The sequence below is a fragment of the Xenopus laevis genome, chromosome 5L, assembly GCF_017654675.1.
Source record: "Xenopus laevis strain J_2021 chromosome 5L, Xenopus_laevis_v10.1, whole genome shotgun sequence".
Lineage (NCBI taxonomy): Eukaryota > Metazoa > Chordata > Amphibia > Anura > Pipidae > Xenopus > Xenopus laevis.
The window spans coordinates 58,196,262-58,218,392 of record NC_054379.1 but is presented as its reverse complement, the minus strand read 5'-3'; the positions used below and the strand labels follow the sequence as shown (position 1 = coordinate 58,218,392).

Sequence of the window (22,131 nt, the reverse complement as noted above, 5' to 3'; positions counted from 1 at the left end):
TGAAGGGACCACAGTGGATAGGGTGTCAGGCTTCAGGTTCTTCTCCCTGACCACTCCACTGGGTGAGATCCAGACCTCGTGTGAGGTATTTCTGCCTAGAGGGAAGTTGTACTGCCTTGACTACATCCTTAGGGAATGCACCTACATCTACCTCTGATAAACTTACTGTCTGAGGTGAGTGCCTATATATATTCTGCAAATGCCTCTTTACTGATGTACGTAACCTGTGGATCATTTGTCTCTGACAAATAAAGTTATTTTGTTCTGTTTGATTTGCAAGAACCTCCTGGCGCCCATTTCTTTATTGGTGAATGCACAGTAGCCTATGGGGGTTTTAGTTGCACTACACCACACCTTCAATACCATTTGTGAAGGCCCTGCCTTAAGTGATCGAGTCCAGTGTAACCCATGTTCTAGTATACTAGATGATTGTTAAGCCCGTTAACCTGGATAGTCCAAAAATTTGTTACAGGTATGTTTCTATTTTAGATTATTTCAATCTGCTCTACAATTTAATGTAAAAATGACTTCACCTTCCCACAATGCAAAGAAAAAATTTTCTTTCATCTAATGACAATTTTCAAGAAGTAGCAAAAACACAAACATTAAATTTAAATTTATTTTGTGGTCACTATAATTCAGCACCTTTAAACATCAGGAAGGCCAAAATCTAATTATTTTATATTGGTCATTCAACAAATAATAAATATAGACCAGTAAGGATGTCTTCATCTATAACAAAGATATGTTTTTCATGCACTCACGTACTGATATCCAGTTATAGCCACTTCACATTAAAAGTTGTGTGTGACAAGGAAAATTTTAAGCCTGGTGCCCTCCTTCAGTCGGACACTAGTGAACACCTGGAAGGATGCATCAGTGTTCATTATTTACTATACTTTCTTAATTCACTGTATTTACTAAAAATTATGATATATAAGCTTTAACCCATTTTTGGAATGCCACTTATAATGATTTGTTATAATGTGTGAACATATACCATTGTATAGTAAAAGGCTTGGAATCAGTGAGATATTAATGACTTCTGTCGTCCATTACCATTTTCAGAAATAAGACTATTGCTTAAAATTGAGAAAAGGTTTATTATGTAAAGAAGAATGGTTTAGGGAAATTATATATAGGTATGGGAACTGTTGTACAGAATGCTTTGGATCTGGGGTTTTCTGGAAAAGGGATCTTTCTGTAATTTGGATCTCCGTCTCTCAAATCTACTAAAAAATGAAACTCAATAGTGTTGTCTTGCTTCTAATAAAGATTAATTACAGCTTAGTTTGGATCAATATACTGGTTAATTTACAGAGATCATTTTAAAATGAGAATTATTTGATTAAAATGGAGTCTTTGGTAGATGGCCCTCCTGCAATTTGGAGCTGTCTGCATAACGGTTTTCCAGATAATGGATCCCATACCTGTATTTAAATTTGAAACTCCTTTAGCTTGGTGGCACATAATCTTTTTTTCTTTCCAGCAAATTGTATCTTGATTTTGGTCAAGATTTAGGAGAGGAGTTCTAAAAATTTTGTTTTAGTGTCCTGGCATTACCATATTACCAAGTTTCACCAGGTGAAAATCATTCTATCCTATGGGAAAAAGAAAACCTAGCAAGTTGAGGTGAAGAGATGTTGAAATGTGAAAATGTACAATGGAAAGCTATATGAAACTCTGCAAGTTGAAAAAAACATCAATTTACCACATAATGCCTTGTTCTAAAAGGTTCACAAATAAAAAGTCTATATCATAAATTAAATATTTTTTGGGAAAACATTGAAATGTTCACAGCTCCTGCTGCTGAAGACTTGCTGGTGGAGCTGGGGTTCTGAAGGGTAGCTGAAGCTTAGCAACGTGTCTGGGCTGAAGTGATGTCACAAGCAGTTCGCGAATGGTGGGGCATGCTTAGGTATAGTGCCCGGTTGCAAATAATGCAGCTTTTGCGTTATGCACCAATATAGACACAAATTAGGCAAGTTGCATTGGGCAACAATTTTTGCTCTGTTGATGTTAGAATTGAGTCACAGTGTTAATAAAGGCAATAGCATATGGCTCGCTTGTTGCACCTCAGTAGTGAAACCCTGGGACTATCACAATGTTCAAGCTAGCAGAAATTCGAGGAGTTCCTTGCTTCAATATGTGCACTTGTGCTTCATTTATCGGAGCACATGGGAGCAAGTACCTTTTTAAATGCAATCAATGCACATTCAATTTAACATCCATTTGCTTATTTATCCTTTAAAAATATTAATAACTCAAAAATGTTGACAATCTATGTTTATGCCTTTTGATTATGATCTCTAGGTTTTAGGATACCCTTTAGGGCTTGAGTGCAAAGTCCAGAAACGTAAAGTTTAACCTCTCCAACACCTTTCACTTCACAAGTCAGTAGTCAGGCCAAGGATCAGGATAGTTAGAAATCACAAGCACATACGCAAACCACGCTTCGGCACACACGTGTAGCTCACACATGTAAAAATAAACTCTAAAGTGAGAGTTTAATTGCAACAGAATTCAGTTGCTTTACAATGGGAAAACTTTTGGTTGTTTGGGAGGAGAACCAGACATCCCCAAATTTAAAATCAAGATTCTTGTCCAACTTCCTTTTGAAACTGTAATCTCTGTATTTTATTTATTTATTCCTAATTGTCTCCATTGTCCACTTTTAATGTTCAGTTGCATTTCTTTCACTTTTACTTGGAAAAGTAACTAAATAAAACCATATGGAGGTTTCCATTTGTTTCCATTTGTTTCCATGACATTCATAAGAGCTGTGGCAGAGAATGAGGGTGAATAGTACTGATATTAGAGGCAGGCTTGCTAGTTTTGTGTTGCTTTCTTTTTCTTGCAAAGGCATTGATACAAACAGCATCACTGTTTTAGCATTTTTATTGTCCTATATTAACACCCAAATATTTCCTTACTACATGACAAAACAACTAAAAGCAGTTTAAAACAGATGTTTTATGTGTTGTAGACATGCCTTGTACCAATCCTCGGTCTTAAAAGATCTTGGTATGACTACACTTTTTAAAACAGAAAATGTATGATTGAGTTATGGTAATATACATAAATCTTTGGACAGAGACAACTTTTTTCTAATTTTGGTTCTGTACATTACCACAATGAAACAACTCAGATGTTAAACTGCAGACTTTCAGCTTAAATTCAGTGGGTTGAACAAAAAGATTGCATAAAAATGTGAGGAATTAAGTGCTCTTACAGACGAGCGTTTGAAGCTGCGGTCCCTTGCGTTCCGCTTTTATGCGTTCAGCCGCATAATAATGTAGGCGCCGAACGCAGGTTGAGACGCAACATGCTGCATTTTTCCTGCGTTCGGCACCTACATGTGCCTGTGTGAGTACAGCCCCAATGAATGTGTCTACTCCTGCGCTCCCCTGCGGCTGAACGCATAAAAACGGAATGCAGGGGAGCGCAGCTTCAAATGCTCGTCTGTAAGAGCTTTTTTTTTTAACACAGTCACTTTATTTCAGGGGCTCAAAAGTATTGGATTATTGACTGAAAGGCTATTTCATGGGCAGGTGTGGGCAATTCCTTCATTATGTCATTATCAATTAAGCAGAATTCAGAGGATTCCGAGTGCTGCAGCATGTATTTCTTGGAGTTAAAGGGGAAAACCTCATATTTCTCTGGTCAGTTTTTTAAAGGGGAAAACCTCAATTTTTTAGAGGAAAAAAAAAACGAATTTTGAGATTTATTATACCCCGAAGTTAAAAACAATCCAAATCCGAAATCCGAATACAGCTAAAACCTGTCAAAGTCATGTAGAAGTCAATGGCAGATTGTCCTTTTTACAATTTGAAGATGTTTCTTGACATCGTGATCTGCACTGGTTTTCGTTTGATAATCCAAAAAAGTCAAGGTTATCTGGTGAGTCAAGCATAAAACTTTGAAAAGTTGCGAGATTCGAATTGTCGCACAATTTTTTTGAGACTTTTTCTACAGTGACTTTTTCAATTCGATTTTTTTTTGATAAATTAGTTAAATATGTTGATGGGAGTTAGGTCCACTTTCTTCTAATAAAAAAATTAGACAAATTTGATACTTAGTAAATACCCCCATAAGTGTGGCAATAAAGAGTCCCCATACCTTGACCAGCTTTTAATGTAAGTGCAGAGTATACAAACATATACAAATGACTCCAACTATTCAGCATCTGTCTGCTGCTATGTACTGCCTCATATTCAGATTTGGTGTCAAATACTGTATTTGCTGTACCTTTTGCAAACAGGTGTATTATTTTGTACTGTCCAGACAGTTCAGCTAGCATATTCTGTTTGAATCTCCTTGTTCAACATGTAACATTAGTAGGATGTTCCCACAATACTTGGCTCTGGTCTTGCTGACGTTTGCAGTTCAAGAATACTCTTTGCAATTCAAGTTGCCAGTCCTGCCCTCTGAAAGACACTCTCATCTGAAAGAAAGAGGTTATTAAAATTGGTAAGCACTGATTAACACGTACAAAGTAGTTGAATGCTGAATGCTTGGGCCTTAAATAATGATCCAGAGGTAACACATTTTATTTGGTTAATTTATTTTTAGTCTATACCATATGTGTATACATTCTTTCAAGACATGTTTATCCATGGTTTACTTAGTGATCTAAAGCACAGCTCCAATGGTAGTAGCTACTATATGTGAGAAAAGAATATATGTTTAAATGTTGCCAATAACAGTACTGCTGAAAACATAATTGAATGCTGTCTTGTGACTGTTACAATTAAAATCATAAGGAGGTGCCTTTGAATGTAAAGCATCAATTCAAAATACATGTTTTATATGTGTTTTTAAAGCAAAAGCACGTGTATTTTAGTGAGCTTAACATGCATTTCTCTTTTATATAACTGACACCAGTTTAAAAAACAATGTAGCATGTTGCATTAAAAATACATTAAGATGCAGATCTAAATGATCATTTTTGAAAATCCTATACGTCATCTTTATCTAAAAGTCAATATTGCATCATGACTAACATCTGTAGCATGCCTAAGTGTGATATACAAAGTAAACAGGAAATAGTAATCTCATAATGCCATGTACGTAAAACAATATAAAGCAATACATAGTCCATCAAAATCTAGTGTACATATTTTTAAAAAGTATATATTGTGATATTTCTGTAGGGCTGTAGGCAGTACTAAAACCTCCTATAACATCATCACTTCCCTATAGTTTATGGTAGTCTTGCCTAATGCATAATCCATAATCTTTGAAAAATCTGTGACCTTAGTAAAATTCTGACATCTGGGATATGCAACCATAGAGAGCTACAAGTATCAGACACGTGTTATATAGTATGTCACCTTGGGCAAACAGTGTCCGGTTTTGTACATATTTAAAACATCAAAGTGTCTTGCTGGGCACAGAACTGTCACTTGGTTGCATACCCAGTCAAGATCATATCTCCCCACAAATATGTGCACAGTTGAGTAAGTCACTGCTAATCCATCCTGCACCCTAGGGACACAAAATTAAGGGAGTAACAGACTTCTGAAAACTACATAGGTTTGGCATACATAGGTAGCAATAACAATACATTTTTAGCCTTACAGAGTATTTGCTTTTTAGTCAGCGACACCCATTTGAAAGCTGCAAAGAGTCAGAAGAAAAGGGCAAATAATTCAAAAACTATAAATAATGAAAATCAATTAAAAAGTTGCTTAAAATTGGCCATTCTATAACATACTAAAAGTTACCTTAAAGGTGAACCACCCCTTCAAGGTTCCCTGGACACGTGTAATATAAAAAATATCCTGCCCTATGCAAATTGACCTAAGCACGAAGTTTCACTAGACACAAATGAATGCTACCGCATCTTCGCTAAGAAATGCTCGCACATTTCAATGAATTAATGTATTCGTAGCATATCTGCGCCTGGGGAAGTGGTGAGATGGGTGCGAAGCTGGCGAAAAGTCCATTACTGAGTCTACAACAAAGTCTACAACAAAGTCTTTAAAACTTTAAATAAGCCCAATACAATTATTTTGCTTTAAATAAGGATTAATTATATATTAACTGGGATCAATTCTGTTTTATTATTACAGAGAAACGGCAACATATATTTAATAACTTCATTAAAATGCAGTCCATGGGAGATAGCCTTCCTGTAATTTGGAGCCTTCCTGTAATTTGGAGCTTTCTGTATAACAGGATTCCATACCTCCCAACTGTCTCGTTTTTCGCGGGACAGTCCTGATTTTCACTGAAATGTCCCGAGTTTTTGTTTGATACAAAGTTTCTAAAACTTAATTAAACAAGAGGCTTTTTGGCTGAGAGCCCAGAATACTCAGTGCCTACACTTAGATACATTTATAACAATTTAAGCTAAGCAAAGATACAATTGTAACTACTTAAGATAAGCAAGTCTCTTGGGAGAACTAAGACGTACATCTTTATTAGAAAAACTGAAATAACACATACAAATGGCCCTAAAACCCCCAGAAATGTGTTCAAACTTTCCATAACCTGCAAAATTTTGTAAAATAGACATGTTATTTAGGGGGTATGATCACAAAATGGGCATAGTCAAAAAAATTCCACACGCTACACCACTTTTGTCCTATATGATTTTCAAATGTTGGGAGGTATGGCTTCTAATTTAATATACAGAGTACCATCATACTTATTTTCCCCCTCTTACCATTTTACTCTCTGTTTCTGCTATTATTGATCACAATACATAAATGTTTTCTATATATGCCAGTTGGCATGGCACACTTATTAAAATCACACACTCAGTTGGGATTTATATGACAATGCTGTTTAAAAGCAGTCAATATGCAACCTGTGTATGACTCAATTGTTTGTTCTAAATATTATCATTATGGTGGTTTGCTGCAATAATTGCTGAAATTACATTTCCCAGCATGCCTTGGATTAGTAACAGAGGAGTAAATAGGAAAATGCCAGCTCCCAGTGAGGTGACGCAGGTAAACATGTTTGTTTCTTGCACTGTACAGTTGTATGATGGGCAATGGGCAAAACTTAACATGAATTAAACATGTAAACTGTTTTTATTTTTAACAGCTGGGACTAAATGAAATGTGTTATTTGTTTCCTACAAACAGTGTTCAACCCTGGATACATTACCCAAGGCTATGGTTTTCAAACAATCTCATACAGTTGTAAAAAGAATGCATTCATTAACTGGGCCTGCCCAAGAAAAAAAAAGTCTGCGTATGTGTACAGAGTGTACGTGACTAAACCTTTAAACTTCCTCTTTTATAAGACATCACATGATGAAAAGCAATTACAATTCCTGCCTTGTGTGTTGCTTTTGCAAATTTCAGACGCATTGCCTCACCCAGGAGCTTTTCTCATAAAGGCAGCTCAGCGACCTCATTGGAAGGATTCCAATCTCTTCTTGCTGTGACTGTGGTTACACAATAACAAAGGTCATGTTTGTTACCTTTACATGATTAAATATTGCAAACTAGGCAGGGATGTCAAGCTCTGGTAACTGAAATTAGCTAACATTTAGCTATTATTCCAGGGGAGGAAGTAGAATAATAATGTGAAAAACAGAAGTACAATGCAAACTTTGCAAAATAATTGCATTAGATTCTGTTATACATATACATTTTATGGTATACAGTCAACAGAATAAGAGATTTAAATTAGATTAGTCTGCAGCACATGCAGGGAGACAAAAGAATATTTTAAGATACTCTTGTCTCTTATGGCAAAATGACAGAAAGCAGCAAGGTGCCCCAAGACATTACTATGTAGAACACAAACTGTACCTTAGGACCATCATTAAACCCTGCCTGTTGGAGTGAGTCACGAAGAACAGTATGGCCTCACTCTGTTTGCCTCAACTAACGCCAACTCTCCATTCACAGAATGAAGGTCAGTGAGATTTACATGATCTGGTCTTGTTACAAGAAAGAACCAGCAACATTAAAGCAAAATGTTGTTATTCAGAAAACCAAGCATTATGCATAGCTCTCTATCAATAAATCATGGGAATAAAATGAATAATGAAGTGCTGATATGTATTGTACCCACACCTGTAATGAATAACTGCTCAATTCTGGTTACTGGTCATGTAAAAGCACATTCCTTTATAAGTGGTTAACAAGTGGCATTTAGCACTAGTAAACATCATTCCTTACAACCTGAAAAAGATCAAAAAAGTGGCAGTAGCATTTTAGGAGTTGGAAAGGCTCAGGAATAATTGCATGACCTTTTTATATGCATGGGTACTGTTCATTCCAACAACAGAACAGATCTGGTGCATTATGGACATAAAGTAGCCTTTTGCTTGATTTTATGGTCTTCAGCTAGTGCTGGTACAGCATTAAAACATGACACTACCAAAGGTAAGGAAACCGGTATGTGTCCTAAGAAGATTCTGGATCCCTGCCAACGTCCCCTCTAATTCCTTTTTTGTTATGTGCACAAAACAATATTTTGTGCACACATTTTAAACTTGTATGCTTTGTATACATATATAATACACAAAAGCCATGAATATCTTGTAAATTATATCCTTATAAACGGTGAGTTCTGATGTCATCAGTTATAAACGGTGAGTTCTGATGTCATTTCTGTCACATAACTCACTGAAACGTGTGTATTATAATAAATAAAGTAGCCCCAGTTTCAAAATACGAGGATATTAGAAGTTACCTCGGATTTCCATGACCTCTTCCACGGCGTCGTGTTTTTATATGTCATGAAACTCCTCTGTAACACAAAATAGTTTATTTTCCCACTCAATTCTTTGTGTGTACCACAATTTGTTTTTGAGTGTGTTATGTGCAGGTTCAGAGCATGAACATTGATCCCCACTGAACACTAAGGAAAGAATATGAGATGTTACTAAATAATAGGACATGTTTCAGGTCACTTCATTGAAAATAATTGCAGATAAATATTGCAGACTTCAGTGATGGCAAGGGGGAACTAAAAAAACGATCTTGTTACCAGACCTGTGAATAATACACGGCTTTCAAAATCCTCACAGAAATGTGCTTAAATTGTGTAACTAGCAGCAAGCATGAACTCGATGCGTGCATTGGTTAACACATCCACTAGAACTTTGGACGTTGAAATGTGTCAGTGCTTGAAACCTGAGCCGAAGGGGAGCAGGATATTTACTTTTCTGGAAATTCCCAAGGACATATCCAGATGCAGTACTAGTCAGCGAAATGTCTAGAGAACGGCAACATAAAAAAATCCCTTGTGTAACAGGAGATATTGTTTTTTCTTACCCCTTGCAGGCAAGCATTTCATGTCGCTGATACGTCAGCAGAAACACAATCCTGCTGTCGCACCTACAATACAATCGGCTCTTTGTAACGCGCAGTTTAGATATTTTTTTCTCTCATCGATCCCAGACATGAGAAACATAACCTGGCACAGGTTCCAACTTCCGCAATATAAATATTGCTATTTGCTTACTTATATAACAACAATCCACCCACAACATGTTGAAACTTCGGCTCCATTGAAAAGAAATATATTAACTCCCCAGCGTGTTGAAATACGAAAAGAAAACGTAACACGCCCAAGTACTAGAAGAGAAAAGCTGCACATCGTATATTCCTGGAATCCGGCTAACCTTTTACAAGCCACAATTGGAACAAGTTAGCGCTAGTGCAGAAAGCAACGGCCCCGCGGGAATAGAATTTAGGACACAAATGTATTCGGGTTTTTTCGCATTAATGTTTCATACTAGTTTCGGTAAATAACTGAGGGCAATCAATAACAATAATGTTTTTTGTTTGTTTGCCACGTGATCCAAAGCAGGCCAGGTTATATAAAGCTCCCAGCAGAGCGCATGCTATATTTGGATGGCTCCGCGCTACAGAAATGATAGCTGCTATTAGCAGTGAGAGTGGTGACGCAGCACTGACATTCTCGCTCTCCTTGGAATGTCAGACTCCCAGTGCCACAGGCACGCAGTCATATAAAAACTGCGCATGCTCAGACCCAAACCCCAGCAGCATTGGCAATCTGCCACCTTCTCTAAAACACCGCTCCCCCACCCATCCTCTGGCTCACGTAAACAAGCATTGCGTTATCATGCTCAGCATGGAAGACCTTGAGGGGGGAAAGCTTCTAGCGATCGATGGAATGTGGATTTGAGATTTTTCCCAGACCTTTTAGATGTTAGGTACCCGGTGATTCACAGAGCCGCGAATATAAATATACTGGGTAGAATGTCTTACTGTAAACAGAAAAAAAGTCTGCTTGACAAAGAGCCCGTGACTCATTGAGCTGCAATGTTATTTGCACACAACCACCAGTACCCAGAGATAAAATCTGGGCAAAGTCCTAGGTGCTTGGAACCCGTTAAACTGTGACTGAAATAAAGAATGGAAGCTTCAGGTAGCCCTTTGCTGAAACAACAGCGATACATTATTAAACATCCGGGGGTGGGCGAATTGTGCAACTGTAATAAAAGCAAGCACTGTCTTGACTGCACCAAAGGCCGGTTTACATTTGGAATCACATGATTTACTAAGCATCCACCGTCGATACAGGGATAGTGTATTAACCTCTGTTAGGGGGCTATAGAGTCAAGCTTTGATAGAAACTGGATGATACAGTGTATGTGTATAATGGCTTGGGGTTCTAGGGTGAGTCGGAAAGAGGAGTGCTACAGTGCTGTCAGTCACTGCGCATATGGGTAATTGTCCAGATAATTATTAGTGCTTCCCGTCTTTACGCCACTGTGCAAATTCAGCTGCATGTGGGGGTTCAGTCTGCAACACCTGATCTGTATTGAGAGCCTTGCTGTGACGTTTAAGATTTCGGTGACTCAAGTCTTGTTTCATTAGAAGCTTTGAAGTTTCCCTCATCATGAATCATTACGGGAGAGAGGGGGTTAAGGGACAGGGACTAGCGCCCCCTCCCCCCAGCACACGCTGCAATTGCAATGTGTTTTGTTAGCCGCTCTCTGCTCTGACCTCGCTCTTTTCCTGCTAACTCAAGCGCCCTTGGCTCAGTGATTCAGCACCCTTAATACCAGGGAGGAAAATAAGACACTCTCCATATTTAATTGCTGAAGCAATGGAAACAATAACAAACATACAGGCTGGCTAGATACGGAGTTTACAAAGCGGCCAAATAATAGTTAAAGAGTGTCCATTGGGAGAGGGCGGGCCTTGCCCGAAACTAGTGCACATTAGAGGGAGGGTGAGGAACAGGATATTTCTGTAAGGACTTTGCTTTTCCTCGACTCAATGCCCACTGGTTAAATCATTATTCGCCTGATTTTTTTTCCATTCACTTCGAGGGACTCACCGACTGGCTCCCTGGAACTAAATATGCCATTTTGCCACTCACTTTGGTCTGTTTGAAAATAAAAAGCTATTATGGTGGGATTTACCTTGTCACCATGTGGCCCCTTCTAAGGTGTCAGTGGATAAACCGCTCAACTTGCACATAATATAACCCCCCCCCCCCATAATACTTTACCGCGCGGAAAGGAAACACCTGTGTAGTTCAACCTTGCGGAATTCTGCGTTAAATCTGCAAAATTCAGGTTATAGGTATCGGGCTGCCTTTGCCACAAAATGTATTATGAATTAACTTCTGTGAACACAATTATTAAAGCCTACGTTTGCATCACACGCATCCAAGTCTCTCTACCTCTCCCTCCCCTCCTCATTTCTCTCAGCCCTTGCAACAGGGCATAGTAACTGAGTCAGTGCTTCTCGTCTTGTTGCAGCTCTTGTTTGTTGTCTTGGCAGCAGTTCAAAGGAGAAGGGAGTGGGGGGGAGAAAAGGGTGAAGAAGCGTGGGCGGGTACGTCAGTAACACTTACTGCGCCTGCGCGGAGGGGGTGGTGGTTGGCCGGGGACTGTCGAAGAATCAAGTAAACAGAGAACTTGGAATCACAACGGTTGGCTCGACCGTGACGTCACCACCCTTAGCAGAGCTGCTAGCAGAAGAGGTCTAAGAGAGGGAGGCGGGAAATAAAAGCAGTTGGTTTGGCAGCTGCATAATTACAGTTCTACGTGAGGACATTTTCCCGTTTCACTTCGACGACAAATTATATTTGTACACCGCTCGCCAAGTGCAGGAAGGGGTTAATGTCCCGAGTTGTTGTGAGCTCTTGGCAGTTCAGGCAAGGGGGGCCCCTCTGGTGACTGAAGCAACAGCCTATCACCGGGCCGCCTCCCCTCCCCCTTCTCTCCCTCCCTCTCTGGAGCTGTGCAGCTGAGGAAAGCGAGAGAAGGGAGAAGCACCAGAAAAAAATATATAATAATTCCTCCTCCTCCCCTGGATCCAGAGCTGGGCGTAGCGTGTATGCTTCAAGCCGGAATCGCCAGCAGCAGCAGCCGAGGCGGAGGGCGCCGCCGCCGCCCCTCGAGGCTGAACCCGACCATTTTGTTTCTAGTGGAAGGATTAGAATACGATTTTCAAAACACGTACTGGAAAGGGAATTGTGCCCATTTCCAATTCTGGAATCTATATTTACTGGACAAATACTAAACGGTGGATTATAATTTTTTTGTTATGTCGTCCGCGACGGTGGCTGCCTCCCGGCGGCAGTCGTGTTACCTTTGCGACCTGCCCCGCATGCCATGGGCCATGATTTGGGACTTCACAGAGCCCGTGTGCCGGGGCTGCGTCAATTATGAAGGGGCCGATCGCATTGAGTTTGTTATCGAGACGGCTCGTCATTTGAAGCGGGCACACGGATTCCAGGAGGGCAGGTCCCCCGGGCCTTCGCCTTCATCCTCCTCGTCATCTTCCTCCTCCTCTTCAGTCAAGCCGCAGCTCAGCGCAAAGGAGATGGCGCAGATCGGGCACACGATGGGGGGGCCCGAGGGGGTAACGCGGACCTCGCAGCAACCCCCTCCTCCGCAGTGCCTGGACCGGTACTCGTTGGAGAGACCGCCGCCCCCTCGTCTGGGTTCGGAATATGGCTTGGGCAGGCAGGTAAACGGCATCCTTTTACCAAACGGTTTCCCGAAGCCAGAGGAGCCACCGGAACTAAACCGGCAAAGCCCTAACCCGCGCAGGACTAGCACTGTGCCTCAGTCCCTTGGCGCACTTATGAACGGAACTCCCATGGGCAGCGCTCGGGCAACAATCGGGCTCTCTGGGGCCTCTTTGGTGGCAGCTGCCGCCGCCACCACCTCTGCGGACCTGTCTGGCAAGCGGCCGGGTTCTGTGTCCAGCAGTGAACACGATGGCAAGGAGAAGCACAGGGCCGATAGCTATTCCGAGCTGGGCGAGAACCACAAGAGCAGGGCCGAGGAGTGGATCAGCAAGCCCAAGACGGTCAGGGACACGCTGATGGCCATGCAGCACAGCCACTCGCCCTTTGACTCCAAGTTCAAGAAGGACACCGGGCCCGGAAGGGTGCTGAGCTTTGAAGCCAACAACCCCGTTTCCAAATCTGGTATGACTTTCTCCAATGTGTGCATGGTTGGCACCTAACCTGTAGCGAGTGAAAGTCTTATTTCCTATAGTAACTAGTAGAGCTTTGTATATGGTCAGGAACTCGGGCCTGTACTCTTACTGCGTGCGGGTTCATGCAAAATGGTGGGATGATGAGGGAAGTGCAGACATTCCTGCGCTGCGTATTAGCACACGTCTTGGTGTATGAGCAGTGCTGCCATGTGCGGGACATGTCGGCACCGAAAGGGTGCACCCAGCACACTGTGCCCTGCCCTAAAGTCAGACTCTCAGGGCTGGGACACACTGGGCGATTTGGGGAGATTTAGTCGCCTGGCGACTAATCGCCGCGACTTTTCTCCCCGAATGCCTCCCCTCGCTCTGCGCCTGGCTAAAATGAAAAATCGCCTGCGCTAATCACACGCGGCGATTCGTTTTCCGAAGTCGCCCGAAGTTGCCTCACGAGGAAACTTCGGGCGACTTCGGAAAACGAATCGCCGCGTGTGATTAGCGCAGGCGATTTTTCATTTTAGCCAGGTGCAGAGCGAGGGGAGGCATTCGGGGAAGATTGGTCGTGGAAAGACGCGGCGATTAGTCGCCAGGCGACTAAATCTCCCCAAATCGCCCAGTGTGTCCCAGCCCTCAGCATACATGCAATGTGTGTATCTGCTGACTTAGCGATTTACAAGGGTCGGGGACTTGTAAAGTTTCTCATGTTCAAGACATTCTCCCCTTCTCAGTCTCCTTGCAACTACTGTAGCTTTTTTCTCTCGATCTCTTAGTCTATAAACTTTTGTTAGACTTTGTGACGGTTTTGATCGGATTAAGCACTCAAGGGATATGATTGAAGTCTAAGCTTTCATGGTTTGTTTTAGATATTCATTCTTTGGACCGCTTTTGGGCATTATCAGGTTCCACACACTTGTATTCTTATTTATGACCTGCTAATTGTAAATGTAATTAGTTTTCACTTTCATGTACTTGGATTCATCTGTATTGTTTTTGGGGAAATCAATTTAAACTTCTGGAAGGTGAATTCAGTCATGAAATATGTTGTTGCTCAGCATTTGCCTTGCTAAGTTGTTGGGGACTGAATTGCTGAATACTAAATGGCTTGCGGTATGAACATTTCTTTCAGAATAAAAAATTTGTTATTCTTCTAGTTTGTGTCAGAAGCAAAGCGTAATCTTTTTAGATGCAATGGAAATTTCCGTGCGTGTAAGATATCATTCCACATTTCTCAGTCATTTCTTTGCTGTAGACAGAATTAGTACTTCACTGTAAGGAGTAGGAGCCATCTAGTGAATATTTGACAAATCTTTCATGGATGGTTTTTCTTGTATGGACCTGTTTGCCTGCTCCTTGTGTTAAGACATTTCAAGATTGTCCCATCACACATACAGACTTAAACATAGTACTCTCAAAAGTCTAATCCATTGCAGTGCTTACATATATTCTTTATGCGATTGGGAATAATATGTGTAGTGTAACTTTAGGAAGAAAATTAAGTTGATGTGGTATATAGTGTGAACACTTTGCAGGTAGTTTAGAATCTGCCAGTTGTTTTTAGATTGTTCCCCAGAAATAAATACTTTTTTCAATTACTTTATATTTTTTTTACTGTTTTTTTCCCAAAATCTAAATTTAAAGTTGAATGTTCCTGTTTCTGGTGTTTCAGTCTGGCAGCTCAGTAATTCAAGTGCAGACTATAAACTGTTACAACTTTGCAACTTTTAGTTGATACATTTTTCCGCAGTATCTCTGGAGTATTAGCAACTATTGTATCAATTCTAACAGCTGCCTGTAATGAAACCCAGAGATTTTGCTCAACAGGGACAAAGATAAGAAATGTATCCGCTAAATGTATCCATTTAGAACAGTTTACAGGGTCGTCGACCCCCTTCCCAGGGCTGCTTCAGAAGGTGAATATTTTACACTTCAATATTAGAAAAACAGTCACACATAGAAAATAGAAAAATCACTGGAAAAAGTCATTATTTCTGGTGATCTATCTGAAAACTAGTTGTTTGAAGATGAACCACCCCTTTAACGTCTCCTCTGTCTTTTGTAGTGAAAATGTTAATTCAGCCATCAAACTGATTGTGATTCTCTACCTTATCTCTATTTTTTTTTTTTTTTTTTATTATTGGTTTTGCCTGCCCATTTTAAAATGGGGGCATTTCTGAACAGATCAGTACAATTTATGAAGACCATTGTAAACATGGCAACCATTGTGGGGGGGGGGTAGGTTGTGGAGATCAGTCATTCTATTGTTGATGTCATCCACCTGTCTGGTCTGATTTCAGTTGCAATTTTTGTTTGTGAAGTAATGATGTAAGTACAGATCACATGTCCCTAGCCTTATTTGGGGAGGGGAGATCTCATAGCTTGTTGTGACTTGATTTGCAGCCTCTGCATTTTACCATGTGTCGGTACCTTTGCAGGCCGCAGTAGTGTGTCATGAATCATTTCTTAGCATTACTCAGGGTCTTTATATATACACGCACACACACACACCACCGAATCCAGGATTCCACTTTTTCACACACACACTAGGGATGCACCGAATCCAGGATTCAATTCAGCCGAATCCTTCAGCCTGGCCAAACCGAATAAAAATCCTAATTTGCATATGTAAATTATGCAAATTTTGTTTTCCAGCCTGCTTGTTAATACAGCTGCTGACTTGCTGAAATCAAGGAACTTAGAAGAATAGCTTGTGATTTATTGGTCAGATATGAGGATTAATTGGTTTTAATAAATTTTAAGAATGTGGACCAATTTTTAGAGTAAAAAAACCGTAATAGAAAGCATGAGGTGGATGGTTTCTGTTAACAGCTGCAAAATGGGAATTTCCAGTAAATGCTTTTGAGGGTTTTGCTCCTTAATTAGAAACAGCAGCTGTAGATGGCAAGGCACATGTCATACAGTATTTGTTCTTTTGGCTGGCTAAGAAATACATTAAATTAAATAATTTGCCTTTTTACAGGTATTCTCAGATTACATTTATATTTGCATCTTGTGCTAAGATTTCTTTTATGAAAAGGTCTTTGTTAAATGACTTAACTGGACTAGGCAAAGGCAATCTTTGCATGGACATACCAGTCATACCTGCTGCTTATCAATGTGTTTTCGCTAGAGCTGAATCCTGATCTTTGTATTGTTTATCTGCATTTGAGTTCAGGCAGTTGTTTTTTGGCATCTACACACCCTACTGCTCATACAGTTTGATACATTGTTTTCTTTTGACCTTTTAGGCTCATGGCATGCAGGACATATTCTCCGTCAGCGTTTTTCAGCTTGTGGAAAAGCTTCCTAATCCTGCCGATGAGCCTGTCATTCGTTTTAAAGAACCAGTAACATCAAAAAATTTAAGTTTTTTTTTTTTAAAGTAATAAAAATATAATTCAGTGTTGCCCTGCACTAGTTAAACTGCTGTTTTTGCTTCAGAAACACTACTATAGTTTGTATAAATAGACTGCTCTGTAGCCTTTGGGGCAGCTATTTAAAGTAAAAGGGCTCAAGTTACATACAGCAGATAGCAGTTCAGCTACAACATATTTTTATTATTTCAAAACACTTCAATTTTTTGGTGTTACTCTACCTTTAATGGGAGCCACCTGTTACCAGCGTTACAGGTGACAGGCAGTTTCCATTAATACTAATGACAGGCTCCTACACCAGGTTTGTTCACCTGATAATACATCCCATGTACAATGATAATATTTCCATTTTTTATGTGTGGTCCCTTACAGATAATGTGATGGCAAAGTAGAAAATGCATTTCTGAGTGTAATAGGGAAAAGTGTGGGAGTAAGAGACATTCCTATGTGTATTCACTGGCTGATGTAACCCTGCGTGTTTTGTGTCCTTGATTTTGTGTTTTTTTATGGAGCTTCATGCAAGCCACCTGTTTGGACTGTAGTACTTAAAGGAGAACTAAACCCTAACGATGGCTATGACTAAAAATGCCACATTTTATATAATGAACTTATTGCACCAGCCTAAACTTCCAACTTCTCTATAGCAGCAATGGTCCAGGACTTCAAACTTGTCACAAGGGTTCACCATCTTGGAAAGTGTCTGTGACACTTACATGCTCAGTGGGCTTTGAGCAGCTGTTGAGAAGCTAAGGTTAGGGGTTGTCACAAATTATCAAGCAGAAAATGAGGTTGGTCTGTAATGTAAGCTGATGCTACAGGGCTGTTTCTTAAATTCTGATGCTAGTTGCTCTGGTTTCTGTGCTGCCATGTAGTTATTATCTGTATTAATTCCTAATTAGCCTTATATTGTGACATTTCTATTCTATGTGTACTGCATATTGTGAGTGGATCCCTAAGATCAGTGAGTGACAGCAGCACAGAGCATGTGCATTGAATCAGCAGAAAAGATGAGCAGCTACTGGCACATCTTTGGAGACACAGATCTTTACTGCTAAAGGGCTGTGATTGCCTTTGGCTGCTACAGAAGCCTCCTTTAAATGGCATCTTTTCATTTTGGAATAATCCAGTGGCACGTGTTGGAAGCAAGCATTTTTTTTTTCAGAACTATAAAGTACAGAAGTCCATTTTCACTATTTTGATTTTGAAGCGAGTTCAAGCTGAAAGTAGTAGAGGGCAACAGAAAAATATTGCCATGGAGCCCTATAAAGCTTGCAGTGTTGCTAAAGAGCTACTCTTGCAGAATTTGCCAGAAGTGTTTTGAAGGTGAATTACATCTTAGGGTAAGGTCACACCTGGAGATTCGGGGACATTTAGTTGCCTGGCGACTGATCGCCTCTTCTTTGGGGGTGACTAATCTCCCTGAACGGCTTTCTCCTGTCTTCCGCCAGCGGAATGGCAGTCGCGGTGCTTCGTTTTCTGAAGTTTCCTCACGAGGAAACTTCAGATGACTTAGAAAGATGAAGCGCCGCGAGTGCCATGCCACAGGCGTTTTTTCACTTAATCTCCCTGAATCTCCAGGTGTGACCTTACCCGTAGATAGGGTTGCCACCCGGCTGGTATTTTACCGGCCTAGCCGGTAAAACAACTGCCAAGGCCCGGGGCCGTTATTACAAATTTAACGGCAATGTAGCTGCCAGTAAATCTGTAATACCCCTATCAAAAGCCCTGAAAACTCACCTTCTTTTCCAGCGTCTGTCCAATCGCGTGTCGTGGCCCGCCCCTTTGACGGCAGGACACGCCCCTTTCTTCCCTCCCTCACCACGGCCGGTGGAAATCTTTTTGAAAGGTGGCAACCCTACCCGTAGAGTTTTTTTAAACCTCCCCCCCATCATCCACCATTACCTGGGTATTTTTGGTTATATTTTGTTTTGGTTTTTTTCTGGTCTTTAAAGGGGTGGTTCACCTTCAAACAACTAGTTGTTTTCAGATAGATCACCAGAAATGACGACTTTTTCCAATGACTTCCTGTTTTCTATGTGTGACCGTTTTTCTAATAATGAAGTATAAAGTGTCATATGTCACCTTATGTAGCAGCTCTGGGAGGGGGGTCGCCAACCCGTAAATTGTTCTAAATGGATACATTTAGTTGATACATTTCTTATCTTTGTCCCTGCTGAGCAGAATCTCTAGGTTTCATTACAGGCAGTTGTTAGAATTGATCTAATAGTTGCTAATACTCCAGAGATGCTGCTGTTTGCAATGTTGCAAAATTGTAACATTTAAGAGTCTGCACCTGAATTACTGAGCTGCCAGATTGAAACATCAGAGACAGGAACATTCAACTTTAAATTTAGATTTTAGAAAAACAGTAAAAAATAAATAATGGAAAGTAATTGAAAAAAGACTTTATTTCTGGGGAACAATCTAAAAACAACTGAATTGAAATAGTGTTTGGAAGGTGAACAACCCCTTTAATAGCTCAAAGTACAAATGTTTAAAATAGTCACTGTCCTATGTGGGTAATCTGTCAAATAAGGGCTTCCAGGCATATTGCACTGGTAAAGTGTGCATGTTGAATCATAGATTTAAATATAAACACATTCTTATATCTATATTAATCTTGTTCCCCTCTCACTATATTCCAGGTGCCCGTGGTGGTAGAAAAAGGAAAACCTCACCAGAACCAGAAGGGGAAGGTGGCTCTGTTAAAATAAATGGAGAAGGACAACCATGGTTGCCAGCAACAGAGAGCCTAAAAATTTCTACAATGGCTAGCCCATCTTTTATATCCCCACCTTCTACTGTTTCTCCTCATTCCAACCGTACAACACCACCAGAAGCTGCACAAAATGGGCAGTCTCCCATGGCTGCTCTGATATTAGTCGCTGATAATGCTGGTGGCAATCATGCATCAAAAGATGCAAACCAGGTGCATTCTACAACAAGAAGAAACAGTAGCAGTCCACCATCCCCATCTTCTATGAACCAAAGAAGAATGGCTCCCAGGGATGTGCCAAGCCAGCTTCCTAGTGGAGGAACATCATCCCATGCAGGAATGGAACAAGGGCTTCCTCAAAGCATTCCCGACTCTTCTATACCAAACAGTATACCATTGTGCTGCACTCTTTGCCATGAGCGTCTTGAAGACACACATTTTGTACAGTGCCCTTCCGTACCTTCTCATAAGTTTTGTTTCCCATGCTCAAGGCAAAGTATTAAACAACAAGGATCATCTGGAGAAGTATATTGTCCAAGTGGGGAAAAATGCCCCTTGGTGGGATCAAATGTACCATGGGCCTTTATGCAGGGAGAAATTGCCACCATTCTTGCTGGGGATGTAAAAGTGAAAAAAGAACGGGACTCTTGACTTTCTTTTTAGCTTGGTAGCCACCATTATCTCTAACTAAAACTTCTTGAGTTGTGTGTGTGTGTGATATATATATATATATATATATATATATATATATATATATATATATATATATATATATATATATATATATAATATATATATATATATATATATATATATATATATATATATATATATAATATATATATATATATATATATATATATATAATCTCCAAGACAAGGGAAATGTAGACTGCATAAACATGGCTGTATAATTTTTAATTTTTGAATACATTGTGTTTCTATTTTTGAAGACAAAGGTATGTACTGATTCAAAAGGTATTTCCTCTTTGTTAATGTTATTTGCAAGTATTTGTTCTTATCCAGTGACAGTTACTGTTCAGTGTAGGCTGTGACTTGAGATGCTTTTTAGAGCACTTGGAAAAACAGAAATGCTTTTAGCTGTATTTGTATGCACTTGTTAAAAATGCCAAATACATTTTATGACATTGTAAATTGTCTCTGGTTGCTCATTTTGAAGTCCTTTACTTTGAGATTATGCTTTTTTAATTGTAGAATTTATTGCTGTAATTTGAACCACTGGGTAATGATTATTAAAAAAAAAAAAAAAAAAAAAAATTCTTGTTCACCAAAGCACTATTCTGAGTATGATGATTATTTGCTTTTTTTCTTTTTTCTTCTCGCCACAATATTCTTGTCTGTAAGACTGCTCTAAAGTCACAGGTGCTGATGGATATGGTTAAATCTTAAATGCATAATTTTAGAAAGGGTATTTTCTTAATGCAGTCTGTTCAGTGACAATCACCATTAAATGATTATTGTGAACATGGTAGCCTCGGTAGAACACACCAGTCAAGTCTCCTTTTCAGTGTTCAGAAGTTAAGGTTTTTTTTTTTTTTTTTTACAGTGTGAACGTTAACCTTTTTTTATCAGAAGGGTTTATTAATTGCTGTTGGCATTGTTACTGTCCTTATGCCCCATTTCTTGCAATTGTGGAAGGCACAGTAACACAGTATTTCCTTAGTCCCTTATAAGCACATGCCCTGTATTACATGTTAAAACAGTATAGCAAATCAAAAATATTCCTAGGTACCCCCATTATAATTAATGCATTTGATTGCCAGTATCAGTTGTTTTATGTTTTGCACGACCAGTTGCCTTTGTCCGTAACTTTCATATCATTTGGTATATTGGTTTCTGCCACTTTTAAAATTCTGGTAAAATTACAGTACAACATTTTTCAAGAAACCATCTTTAGGGTTTGTAATATGTTTAATAATGTTTTGGACCACCTTGTTGGGTAAGAAGCCGTTTTAGGTTTTCTTTCTCAAATCTTAACCATTTTGTTTTTTCATTAAGAGATAAGTGCTTCACTTATATAATAAAAAAAAAAACATTAAAAATTAAGATACCTGTTGGCAGTTCTGTATCTAGATAGATGCTTAAAACTTGGGCTGTGGGGGTGTTTGTAATTTCATTATGAGTCCTGATTTCTACCATTGTATACATGGTCTCATGTAATACATTAAATCCTGAAATATTTACCAGAAATATTTAGGCAGGTGCATTTATTTGTAAAACTTTATTTTATAGTTACTAGCTGTTGTTAGAAAGCAAGTAATGCAGCTCAAGAAAGCAGTATATAACTGTATTATGTACCATCTTTGAATAACTGGCATAGTAAAGAGCAAATATCTTGGATTTAATAAAATCTCATTGCTTTTGATATGTAATGTAACAATGGCAGTTTCTATTTTTTTGCATAATAAACCAATAAATGTTAAACTTCCAGTAATGTTTTGTTCACTTTCAAAACTGAGCTATCAATGGGGAATAATTGTAACAATAGCCTAGTTATTGACAAATAGTTATTGTGTTTTGTGCTCTTAAAGCTCCACTGGTCCGATTGCCATTCTGGAGTCCGGAAGGAATTTTTTCCACATCTGAGGCAAATTGGAGAGGCTTCAAATGGGGTTTTTTGCCTT

The 22,131-nt window shown here is 39.6% G+C and overlaps 1 protein-coding gene and 1 long non-coding RNA gene across 3 annotated transcripts; one reads left to right on the top strand and one right to left on the bottom strand.

Annotated features, from left to right (window-relative positions):
- Positions 1–3,469: 3,469 nt before the first annotated feature.
- Positions 3,470–11,694, bottom strand: LOC108716727. Its single transcript, XR_005961242.1, has 3 exons — positions 8,662–11,694; positions 7,334–7,402; positions 3,470–4,444 (listed from the first exon to the last, which is right to left on the bottom strand). It is a non-coding gene; the product is annotated as an uncharacterized LOC108716727 (long non-coding RNA).
- A 200-nt stretch (positions 11,695–11,894) lies between these two features.
- Positions 11,895–21,931, top strand: irf2bp2.L (interferon regulatory factor 2 binding protein 2 L homeolog). Of its 2 annotated transcripts, NM_001087099.1 has the most exon segments (3): positions 12,214–13,392; positions 19,417–20,246; positions 20,325–20,764. In NM_001087099.1, coding segments are annotated over 2 exon segments (1,614 nt in total). In that variant the 5' UTR covers positions 12,214–12,500; the 3' UTR covers positions 20,139–20,246; positions 20,325–20,764.
- Positions 21,932–22,131: the final 200 nt, after the last annotated feature.

Bases quoted from the DNA above. Each gene is read 5' to 3' on its own strand.
- irf2bp2.L (XM_041562085.1), top strand. From the start codon at position 12,501: ATGTCGTCCGCGACGGTGGCTGCCTCCCGGCGGCAGTCGTGTTACCTT. The intron at 13,393-19,416 runs GTATGACTTTCT...ACTATATTCCAG, and splicing joins CAACCCCGTTTCCAAATCTG to GTGCCCGTGGTGGTAGAAAA.